Source organism: Tauraco erythrolophus, chromosome 5 (assembly GCF_009769465.1).
Source record: "Tauraco erythrolophus isolate bTauEry1 chromosome 5, bTauEry1.pri, whole genome shotgun sequence".
NCBI lineage: Eukaryota > Metazoa > Chordata > Aves > Musophagiformes > Musophagidae > Tauraco > Tauraco erythrolophus.
The window spans coordinates 37,633,362-37,645,690 of NC_141469.1; the positions used below are offsets into that span (position 1 = coordinate 37,633,362).

The 12,329-nt window shown below is 43.4% G+C and overlaps 1 protein-coding gene across 9 annotated transcripts in view; it reads right to left on the reverse strand.

Annotated features, from left to right (window-relative positions):
• Window positions 1–9,045, reverse strand: part of FBXL5 (F-box and leucine rich repeat protein 5) — a 39,848-nt gene extending 30,803 nt beyond the window's left edge. For 6 of the 9 annotated variants that reach the window (XR_015222181.1, XR_015222180.1, XM_086612452.1 and 3 more), the window contains exon 1: window positions 8,911–9,020. Coding sequence is in view for 7 of the 9 variants with exons in the window: in XM_086612452.1 (XP_086468578.1) it covers window positions 8,911–8,994 (84 nt within the window). In the remaining 2 variants the exon portion in view is untranslated. Of the gene's footprint in view, window positions 1–8,910 lie in introns of all 9 variants that reach the window. The other 3 variants (XM_086612446.1, XM_086612447.1, XM_086612450.1) reach the window with 2 other exon arrangements.
• Between the last annotated feature and the right edge of the window lie 3,284 nt (window positions 9,046–12,329).

A 12,329-nucleotide genomic window follows, 5' to 3' on the forward strand; every position in this document is an offset into this window, starting at 1 on the left:
AGATTTCATGAATTTGAAAGGGAGTTATAGAAGCTAAAAGGTTACAGAAGCTAAAAGTGGCTACAAATTCACAAACTTATTTCAAATGAGGGTTTCTCCATCAGCACCTGTAACTTCTGAACAACCACTAACCCTAAAAATTCGGTCTGCAATCTAAAAAAAATTTAAGGCAATTTTTCTTCCTTTTCACATATCATCACAAGTAACATTTTCGATAGATCATTCCTATATATTCTGCTTTCCATGTGTAACTGCTGTGCTCTTTAAGACCTATACAAGCAGCTGACTGCCACTGGAGGTGAAATAAAGATATAGTGTTCCTGATTATCAATACCGACTAGATTTTTACCACTAGTTAATCCAGCAGATTTAAAACTCATGAAAAAAATAAATAGTAAAATCTTTTTCATTATGGAACTGGCAGACCACTACAACTTTTCACTCTGATGTTTTTAGGTATTATCACTTCACATATGCGATAGCACTAAAACTCAAAGGACAGGAACTTGGACTCTGCAGAGATATTATCTCACTTTTATGAGAAAAAAAATGGAGGGACAAAGAACACAACAAGGTGTGCCTGCGTCAACACCAAGAGCATGCGGTTTCATGTTGTACTTAATCTGCTGTAAATTAAGGGGTGGGGATGGAGGAAGAAACATCCAGAAGCAGCAGCCCTGCCCCTGCTTCCAGCTGTACATTCCTACTGCTTCCCTGGAATATGTTCTAGCAATTATGCAGCTGGAAGATGAATCTGTTTGGTTTACTGATCCAGTAAGAAGTTGTGCCTTTTTAGTGGATTTCTCACCTGGTCAGTGTGCTAGTCTGACAGACACCCAGTTATATGCAACGTTTTACTTAGGAGTCCACAACAAGAAGTCCAGTTTATGTTGTCCCCAAGAAAGGACTATACTGCCAAGACAGTATAGTAAAAAGGACGACTGTCCTCTCAATGTCACCTGCTCCTTGGCTTATCTTTATGTAGAGGTATACAAGGTGAACAATAGGACAATTAGCTTAGCTACTTCACGCTCCAGCTGCTTGGATGTATGAAGCCTTAAATCAGAAGAATAATACAGATTTTCTACCCTGGGTGCTTTTCTTGGCTGTGGGTCAACCCAAAATAATAGTAATTAGTAAGGCAGGCAGAACTCAAAAAGAAATCCAAAACTTTCAAATGTGCATCTGTCTGTCGTCTTCTCTATACAATCCTGTCCTCTACGTCATCTCATCGGTTGTTCTGCAGCTTAACTAAAATCTTGAAATAGCTTTTAAAAAAAAAAAAGCGAAACCCAAACAACAAACACAATATTTACTCAAAGATTAAGGCAGACAAAATTATTCTGGTTTTCAAAGAGCACAGGCAACAGGGCAGGTAAAGTCTTGTACTCTTTATACTTTGAAAGACTAAGGCCAAGCTGGTAAATGCCAAGCATAAGAGCACAGTGGAGGTGGAAACAAACTACTGTATTTTCACTTTTATTAGGGTCTTTCACATCACTCTCTTGCACTACATACACAGCCAATTTTGCCTAATGAACATCTGTAAATCAGTTTTTGAATCATGAAGGGCTTTTCACAAGGAGACATAAATAACAATACAGGTCTGACTGCACCAAGACTTTCAGTGATGCAACTGCTACGAGTGTCAGATCTCCCTTGGGGACTAGAGCAGAAAGCACAGCCCAGGAAGCACTGGGAGAATCAGCTAAGCCTCCTCCACCATGTGATTTCCACAAGTAGAAGCCTACAAGAGATGAAGACACACAGACTGTCACTAGGTGTGCAGAGGTGAAACCGAAAAAACATTAAAGAAAAATCTAGTAAGGATATGAAAGAAAAGGGCCTCAAATGAAAGCATGATGGACACTTGCAATGATGCTGTTATGCAAGTATCTGTGTCACAGCATTTCTTCTACACATTCTAGGTGCCGCACAAGGCTTCCTTCCTGTCTTATATCCTCACACAGACAGGTTCCTGCAAAGACCTGACCTTTTGGCATTCTTTCAGGACATATCTGAAGTCCCAAGAGTGAAATAACAGCAGCCTCACAGCTCCTCTCCACTCTGCTACTGTAGTAACTCACAAACTAGAAACATAGCAAAAATGGGGGCCATGTTTCCCCATTTCCAGTCAGTGGGAACTTCACTGGACTGCCATGACTCCTCAAACATGACGGACAGTGGCTTAGCAACTTCATCTGCCACTTCCCTCAGGACCCGCGGATGCATCTCATCAGGTCCCACGGACTTGTGCAGCTTCAGGTTCCTAAAATGGTCTCAAACCTGATCATCTCCTACAGTGGGCAGTTCTTCATTCTCCCAGTCCCTACCACTGCCTACTGCAATTTGGGCGATGCAGCCAGAGCACTTGACAGTGAAGACTGAGGCAAAAAAGTCATTCAGTACCTCAGCCTTCTCCATATCCTGAGCAACTAGGTCTCCCATTTCCTTCTGCAGAGGGCCCACATTTTCCCTAGTCCTCCTTTTATCATTGATGTACTTATAGAAGTTTTTCTTGTCGCCTTTGACATCCCTGGCCAGATTTAATTCTACCAGGGCTTTAGTTTTCCTAACCTGATGCCTGGTTGCGTGGATAATTTCTCTGTATTCATCCCATGCTACCTGTCCTTGCTTCCACTCTCTGTAGGCTTCCTTTCTGCCTTTCAAAGTTAAAGCATATCCTAGGATAGCTGCATAAAACCTGTATGAACTGATACACAATAATTACAGTCTCTAGCTTTTTAGAAGGCATCAATTTCTTTTTTATTTTTGTGCCACAGAGTAGGAGAGATTAAATTATTGTTGCTTAAAGCAGAGAATGGCAAAGGTGGGTTGTTACTGCGTTCCAGAGCAGGCTGGAAGAGAGGACAAAAGACCAGAGCAACATACGAAGGGTGCACACAAAACTTTTTTCCTATAATTCAAGAGCAAAAATAGGTGCTAAGCAATTACTTGGAAAAAAACTTTTACTGTGTCTGGCACAAGAAAATACTCCCAAGTTTTTCTTAAAAAGGCAAGAGAGAGACAAAAGGGCAAAGCATCTGATAGGTAAGAATAAATAGGTGTTTCGCTAGACAAAAAATAAATAAATGGTGAGAAGGTTTGAGGTGGCAACAAGAGCTAAAACTGCCCTGAAAAAAGGAGCAAAATTGCTATGCAGGTCTGAAGAGCTTCACTTTAACTCCAAATACGTTTATCACTGCTGTCTCCCATTTCAGACTTCCTTTAGCACTTTACTTCAAATGCATTTGCTTTAGAATGAAGATATTTAGAACACATTGCCACTTCCAGATTCATCTTCAAAGTATTCTTCTACATGAAAAATGAATCCAAAGGTGTTATTTCCCAATAGGTATACCAAGAAGTTCAACATCCAGAAGCTAAGATGCAAAGATGACTGGCAGAGTCTCTGATGAAATACTCAAGAGGCACGAACAGTAAATTGCTTACCTATCTCTGGATGCTAATGAAGAGGTTTAATTTCCTTCCATCAAGAAGAAAAGAATACCCTTCCACCTTCTGCCTGTAGTGATAGTGTAGCCCATCATTTGCAGACTTATTAGCACTAAGCATCCTAAGTAGCTGTTTATTCATTCTACACATAGGTGAAGGCAAGTGCTCAATGCTGCAGAATGTTAATTGGTAATAACCAAATACTATGAATTTCTAAATCAACACACACATATTTGAAGCAGCAGTGCAAAATGAATGGCAGTGTACCGAAACACTGAAAAGGTATTTCAAAAGTATAATGAAAGCTTTACCATTTGTTGATTAGAAAGAAACTGATCTTCATGGACCAGTCATTTTCTGTTCTCAAGGACATCAAGAAAAAAATACTACACTTTGAAACAAAGTAAGAATGTTGATTTTTTTTGTCTAATTTTTCAGATTTCGGTTCTCCTTGCTGCCACAAAAACTGTAATTATAATGTGGTCATCTAATTTCTTAACCAATGCTTTACAGCGTCAATTCAACTTAATTCAGGAGTACTTTTCACTCGTAAAAGGGTTCATCTACAATACCCCTATTGTCAGAACACCACAAATCTAACACACAAAAACAATTCATTCTCTTCAGCAGAGGCCAAGGCTTGCAAGGAGGAGAAACAACTGAGGCGTAATAGAAAGCTATTGAAACAGACACAAAGGTAAAAGGAAAATGCAAGTTATCAAAAGAAACCAATATTAAGAAATAAGGAGAAGAACTTTTTAGCTATATGGAAGTTTTGAAAAGAATCCTACAGGAATTACCAAGAACTTATCACTGCGTGTAAGTAGAACAGAACAGCATTTATACTTCAAACGAGGAGAATAGAGGACATAGAAAAAGAGCAAAAAAAGTCTATATATACTTAAAGTATCCCCTTTCTTCTTTTATATAAGTCCATTATTCAACAGGAAAGGCAGAGAAGAGACAACAGCAAAATTAAACATCTTCTTTGCTTAAGTCTTCATAAGGAAGCTCATTAGGAAAAATATTTATGGCAATTTCTAACACAAAGTCAGAAGTATAGGCTAGAAAAGAAAAATACTAGTTAAATATTTATATAAGTTCAATGCATTTAAGTCAGCAGAACATGACAAAATTGATCCAAATTTCCTGGAAGAACTAGCCAAAGTAATTACTGAACCATGAGAAATAACCTGCAGAGAGATCTTTTGTAGAAAGGCGAGATCACAGAAGACTGAACCCAGGCAAACAAAAGAAGGACCTTAGATGTTTTTTACCAAACACCCAAAGGTTTTGCAATAAAGCTGAGCTATTCAAGCAGCTGTTTACTTTTGCAATGGTTAGTCCCGTTCCCTCCTCCCATACTGTCAACCTGGTTCTGGAGCTTGTTCGACCTCTTAGTGAGCTGGTTTTACTGATCACCTTTCGCTTCAGTGCACTAGATGAACTCGCTGCTCATCAAGGGGCCAGACAAGTACAGAGGACATCATCAACAATTAACCCTTCCAGCAGCAGCTAGTTGTTAGATCTACTCAGTCACAGCACGAAGCCTCACGCTAGTTTTGAGAGGCAGATAGAAAGACATGACAACAAGCCATCAATCACCATTAACTGCGTTACAGTGTTTAGAGCAACAATCTTTCCTATTCCTTTTCCTAAAGCAGTCTAAATTTGCTGTGTAATTCTGTAACACAAAGATTTGAAAACATACTCTTCAGCTGCAGTAACTCCACAAGACAGCAGGAAGTTTGAAAACCCACACAGCACTACCAGGTGTCTTGTCTCTGGGGAAGGCCCAGCCAAAATTTAATTGCAGTGTGTACCTAGAGCAGATCTGGTTTGCTACTTGAGTAGCCCTGATCTTGAAGCTAATGAAGCAACAACCAGCCAGCACAGATTTGTTTAGAAAAAAAGAATCTGATTTCCTTTTGATAAGATATCAAACTACTTAAGAGGAAGACGATACATGTTACAGATCACGATTTCTATAAAGTTTTTGTTACTGTTTTTCCTTACAGCAAACTAATACAGGAAATCACGGGGTAGCTCAAGCACTTGCAAATAGTGCTCTCAAGCCATAGCTACCAGTGCTTCCAGCCAAACCACCGTGGGGTTTTCAATACATGATTAGTTGAAATCTGTGCTGCGTCATGACGGATACCATACTTTCTGCCACAGCTGGGAATAATACATGAGCGGCACATTCTCGAGTGCAGGAAACACAAGATCATAATGTGACAACAGAAACAGGCACTACTGGACACCAACATGTTGATCTGGACAAGTGCATACTTCTACATACCGAATTCTAACAATAAATGTGAAAGGAAACTGGAGTATCGGTCCTCACGAGAAGCATGGGATTATAGAGAAGCACAAAGCAAGTATGCTGCTGTTAAAAAAAAAAAAAAGAGCTTGCAGAATAACACATCTGCTCTACTCAACACCAGCAGTGTCCTGTTTTTGCACAACAGATTTCCGTAAAACACAGATATAATTAGGCTGAGGTTTCACAGTAGCTTAAACCAATCTAGTTGCTGGCTGTCACAGTCCCACCCTCCGCCTCGAACTGGCTTCAGTACTCATCTGACCAGTGCTTGCTGGCAGCACTACATGAGCAGAAAAACTACCCCGCTTCAGAAAAAAAAAATAATGTTTTCTGCCAGCTTAGAGCCTTTATGAGTCACTTCAAGTGCTGATGGGAGCAAGAAAGGCACGCAGTTGGAACAGCGGCAGTCAGATAGCTTAAACTGTTACAGAACAGCAGCTTAGTCCTGACAAAACCAACAAGTACACTGAGGTACAGAAAGCACGATTCGTGTGGTGAAGCAGAACGCATCGGCTTGCTTAGGCCAGAAAACAGATAACTAAGATGGAGGACACGGCTATGATTTGCAAATCGGCACAAGATCCTTCTGAAAACCAAGAACGGTTCACTAGACATAGGAAAACAGAATCTGCTCTATTTGTAGCAAAGATGACGTCAGGCATTAGGAAAAGCATTTTAACTATAAAGACTGCCTGCTGTAGCACTCCACTACCTACAGGGGGGTACATCCTCTGAGGACTTAAAGAGTCTACTTATCAGAGCAGGCAATAGATTTAATAACTTTGTGGTTTTCCTTACGAAACAGAATTTTAGTTATTCTCCAAGTCCAGGGCACTGTGTACAATACAGATAAAAATGCCATTTAAGAACGCAGCAAACCTATGGTGAGATCTCTGCTAGCAACAGTTTAAAAAGAAGGTAATTTTCCTAATGCACCAAACGTCTTAAATGTCTGATTCACTGTCCTATCTCACACCAGGTCCTGGAGGAACAAAAACTGTGTCTCTCTGTCCTAAAGGATTGTTTAAGTACCCATATACTTTACCGATCAGTAACATTATAGTTGTTCCCTTGAAAAGCAAAGCATGGATGCGCCCATTTCACCCTCACTAACATTTGGCAGAATTTACTAAATTCAGTCGCTAACAGCGACTGTATTACAGCGCACAGGGAACACGAGGAACAGTAGGTAACATGTAATTCACAGAATTAAAGACCCCTCAAGGACGAACTAAGTTTAAAGAGCATGGCTTTACAGATTATAATTGCCATGTAAGCAGAACCAGTCTTATCTAATTACAGCATCTCAATCACACAAGAAGGAAAGTCAAACACAGTTCAGAGAGTTTTTTCTGATGCAAAGCTAGCATTACGCTAATACAAAGGTCATAGGCCAGACAGAGTCTCCAAGTTCTGAAACAGGGTTAAAGGACGCAAGATTGAACACTTCAAAAAAAGCGCCATTCATGCTTGCACTTCTTCACATGAAAATAGAAGTACGCAAACTCCTGTATAATTTTTTTTAGAAAATGAGAGATTATGTTCATAGCAAGCTGGGTACTTTTAATCAGATTTACCAATATTTAGGAAAACCCACCATTCCTGCCCAGACAGTTTTACTTTTATCAAGTCACGGTAAATTGGTCCAAACTTTGTGGGAGGCTCAATAAAAATGACAAGAAATGCCTCTCTAGGAACAAAACTCAAATGACTACAACGCTTGGAAGCTCACACAAAACCTGTTCAGCTGCTGTCAACAATATGCTCACACGGCTGCTGGAGGCCAGGGGGACAAGAGTCCCAGGTGTTTGTTTCCCTTCATGCAAAATCCACTCTGTTAAGATATCACAAGTTTCCATGCTATGACAGACTAAAGTTGACTGCAAACATACTCACGGACAAAAGGCAAAGTAAAATTACAGAAGGTCTCATGTCTTCCTCCCCCTAGACCCTCTGCACAGCCTGTTCAGTTAGCTCACCCAGCAAAAAACAATTCGTATTTTCTTTACCCGATTAGCAAATTGAACAGGCTCACACAAAGGGACCTGGTGAGCCCCAGAGCAGTACAAGGTGGCATGTGGAAAACAGGGGAAGGAAGCATGAACTCCCCCACCCTGTTGGCAACAGTAAGGTATTATACTGTCTCTCATGTAACTTCATCTTCCTTTTAAATGTCTGTTAGCCAGTCTGGTTGTCCGAACAGCCATTTATGCCCAGAGATGGGAGGCACTGCTTCTTTCAGTCTAAGTGCTGGCTCTGAAGTATTTGCCTGAAACCCTTCCATTACACTCAAAGCTGCTGCAGCAAAGTTTGCCTTTCAGGTGACACATCAGCCTTGATTATCAACTACTCTGATGCAAAAATAAAAACTACTTTTGTCCACGAGTGAAACTGTATATATTAAAAAAAGAAAAAAAAACAAAAAACAAAAAACAACAACTACCTAGGGTATCTTTAAGTTACTCACCAGTTAAATGCTACCCATAAAAACACAATCACAGCCGCTTGCAGACTGTTAGCAAGCACTATGCACAGCACCGGTGTCTCGCCTGGCACCGTGTAATTAACAAAAAGCGACGGGGCTTGCCGCCTGCCCCCCGCCGCCCCTCTCAGCACTGCGGTCCCGCCGGGGCCGAGAGGCGCCCGCTCCCAGCCCGGGCCGTAACCGGGATGGCTGCTCCGCCGCAGCTGGCTCCGGCGCCCACTCCCCAGCCCCGGGGCGGCAAGTCCGGGGGGGTGAGCGCCGGCGCCCCGCTTCCCTGCGGCCCGGCGAGGGGGAAGGCGGCGGGAAGGCGTGGTCCCCGCGAGGAAGGGACGCTCCTCCAAGCGAAAGAGAGCGGGACACGCCGCCGGGGGCCGGCGCGCAGCCCGGCAGAGCCGCTGGGGCGTGAGAAGCGAGGGGAGCCCCGGCCCAGTCCCGAAGGGGCCGAGCGGGGAAGGGAGCACCACCAGGAGCCCGCGGCCGCGGCAGGAAAGGCCGGAGCGCCCAAGAGCCCCGCAGCAGCGGTGAAGAGAAGTTGCTGGCGGGGCTGGGGCCGGGGCGGCGGAGCGCTGACAGCTGCGCACTCCCAAAACCCTCCCTCCCGCCTCAGGGGAGCGGGGCAGAGGCCGCCCCCACCCGCTACCTTGTCGCAGTAGAGCCCCACGAGCTGCTTCATCCGCCAGTGCGGAGCCGAGAAGACATCCACCTCCTCAGGAAAAGGAGCCATGTTCTCCCCATAGAGTCCCGGCGCTGGCGGCGCTAACGGCGGCGGTAGCATCCGCCCCGCGCATGCGCCCGGGCGCCACGTGACCAGTGCCGCCCCGCGAGCGCCGCCGCCCGGCCCGCCGCCGTGCGCATGCGCGGGTCGGCAGCGCGTTCCCGCGAGGAGCTGGGGGGCGGCGGCCTGGTCCTGGTGCGCGGCGAGCAGCGCTCAGAGGCCAGGCCTGCAGAACGCGAGGAGGGGAGGAGGCCGACCGGAGCTGCGGGAGGGGCTCCTGGTGCGGGCGGGCTCCCGGGCTGCGCCCAGCGTACGGCCGCCGCCCGTGGTAGCGAGTCTCGGTGCCCACCAGGGAACCTGGCACGCCGCGGGCACAGCAGTTTTTATGCCTGTAATTAAATTGGAAGGTATTAAAAATTGCATTGGGCGTTCACGTAAAGTAAACTTGCTTCACCGAAATAAACTGAGAGATGACAACATGTGAGGAATAAACTTGAGGAATAACGTGAATGTCTGCAGATGAAGTGGTGTTTGTGAGGGATGACGTGTGATGGGTCCCAAACTGGGCTGCAGCATGGAATCTCTACGCAACTTTTTGCACCGCTTGTGCCAGATAAGCAGAGTTTAATGGTACCTTTGTTCAACATCCAAGGCAAAAGGAGCAGGAACACCAGCCTTTACTCATCTGCCCATGTAACTTTTCAGAAAAAGTAGGAACGCTTAGCAGAATTGAGATTACACGTCAGCTTGATAAAAGGTGTAACTGTCAGCCAATGTGGCAGTGTGTAGTAAAACCATCAACCAGCATAGCAGTGTGTAGTAAATGTCCCAAAAATTCATTGTCAAACATAAATGCAACAGACCTTTCTGACTGAAAGCTACTACGATACAAAGTCCGTGTTGCAGATATTAAATAGATGAAAAGCTAGCTAGTTTATAGATGTCAGCAGTTAATTGTAAGCAGATTGAAATATTTTGCGCAAAGGCACATGCATTTTTAGTCCAGTGTTCCTCAACGTACTACTGCTTGGGAATAAAATGTGAAATTATTGCTGGTAAAAGTAGTAGGTAGTGAATTGAGAAGGAGAGATCATGCGATGAGGGTTATCTAAATCACACTGTGCACGATAATCTTTTTATCTCTTTGTCTGAGGAAATGAGGCTTAAGCAATTGCATTATTGGGTGTTTCCTTTTCCACTCATCCTTTCCACCTCCAAGGACTTTGGAACATGCTGGCCTACTTAATCATATTTGCAAATATGTACGAATCTTGGAAGGTTAAATTTGTACAACTTTGAGGAAAAAAAGTACTTGCACATGAGAGAAGAAAAAGGCAAAGCACAGGTGTTCTGCAGCTGGCCAGCCAGCACATGGTTGCATTTACGGCTTGGCTAGTAAGCACAGCTCTGGCTTTGGACTTGTGCATTTCTTGCACGGAGAGTGTATCGTAGCATACAGGGGAGCAGGTGAGACCTTGGGTTACTGCCGTAGGTAGAATTATACACCGAAGACACAAACCCTCAAGAAATAATGTTTGGTGAAGTTCGTTGCTTACAGAGGAGCTTGTTAATATGAGCAGTTCCAAGGTCCTGTTTCCAGGCTTAAAGCATGAAGTTGTACAGAACTGGGGGTATTCTGCCAGCAATTCATGCCTGAGTAATAATAGGGGGTTAATGTTCCCACCTGTTACACCTTCCTTCTGCTGGAAGGTACCACTCCCATCTGGTAGAAATAACAAGAGAGAACATGTCCGTTCCTCATCTTCCAGGGCTTCAGAATATAAACATACACTCAATTTCATGGTCGTTTGAGTTAATATTTAGTTTGCGAACTAGAGTATCTCCAGAGCAGATAGGCTGCCAGTTTTGCTGACGCTGCTTCATGGGTAATAACCTCTTCTAGGAGAAAGGGGCAGAGAGTGAGGGACAGTGATCTGCATCCAGCATGAACTGCCAGACCTTGGGTGGCAAGATGGACATCTAGTTCGTGGTGGTGAAGTGCAATACTACAAGAGAAAGTGCCTGATAATGGGATTAAAATATTGAATTTTTCATGGGTGAGTTGAAGGGGAGATGATGATTTTTGACAAGAATTTACACAGAAGATTTCTGAGGGTAGATTCTTCATTAATGTAACAGAAAAAGACATCCAATGACTGGAAGCTTAAGGTAGACAAGTTCAGGCCAGGGCAAAGGTTTGGCTCTCAAGGCTATCAAACCATTGGAACAATTTCCCCAGAGGTGTGTTAGTTTAGAACTAAGAACATAAATTAAAAATGGCTGTGCTGAATCAGATCAGAGAGGCCTTTCCAGCCCAGTGTGTCTCTAGAAGAGGCCAGTGAGGAACGGGAAGCTCAACAGACAATGAGATGGAGATCCCAGCAGTTGTTGGACCTATTTCTGTTCCCTCTGGGATGTTACGACAGATCGTCCCTTTTTTGGAGAACACCACTAAGCAGTACCCACATCTTCTTCCCAAAGCTGATGAGTCCTAACCTGGTGTGTCCTTGGTTTTCCATTCCAAAACTCAGTATCCAACTTTATGTCTTTCTAACTTATACTTGATATTTTAAGCAGAAGTTTTAGTCTGTGACTAAACCAGTGACGATTTCTGCCCTGTTCTACATAGAAGATCACATCAGTGATGCCTCTGGTTTCTGCTAGGCCAGAAATTATTGAGTAAAATTTGGTTGCAGCAAAGTTGATTAAAAAAAAAAAAAAATTTACTTCCATGGATTATTGCACTCTCTAATCCTGAACTCAAAGCAGTGACCTGAAACTGTTTAACTAATATGCTGGTGCCCTATCAGCATGGCCATGCTTCAGAGAGATTAGGCACAAAAATAGGGAGAAAAAGCATCAGAGAAGTAACTGAAGTGAAGTACAGCATTTGCTGTGTCTCCACCATACCAAGCACAACATTGCACATCCATTTCTGCGTAAATCTGGCTTTCCTGAAGACTCTGCTGCAGGTAACAAACCAACTGGTTACCTTTCTGTCACATTTACAAGAGAAATCCATCATCAGCAATTTACTCGATGATTAGCAAGATTTTGCCTTCAGCAAAATCTGTCAGCTGAGTACCAGAGCTTCAATGTAAGCATGACACTTATATAAATAAGTACATAAATAATAAGGATCTAAATGTTCACAGAGGCGTGGAGACTGTTTTATAGAAAAAGAACCAGCATGTTCCTCAGAAACGTGAGTCCATAGACAAATCACTCTACGGTTGAAAAGTTGTTTATTTTGTTTCTAAAAGGGAAAAAAGGAGTGTGGCTGCATTTGCAGTAGTGTATGCCACAGAATATTTACACTGAAGATTAGATTCACTGTTGCCGTT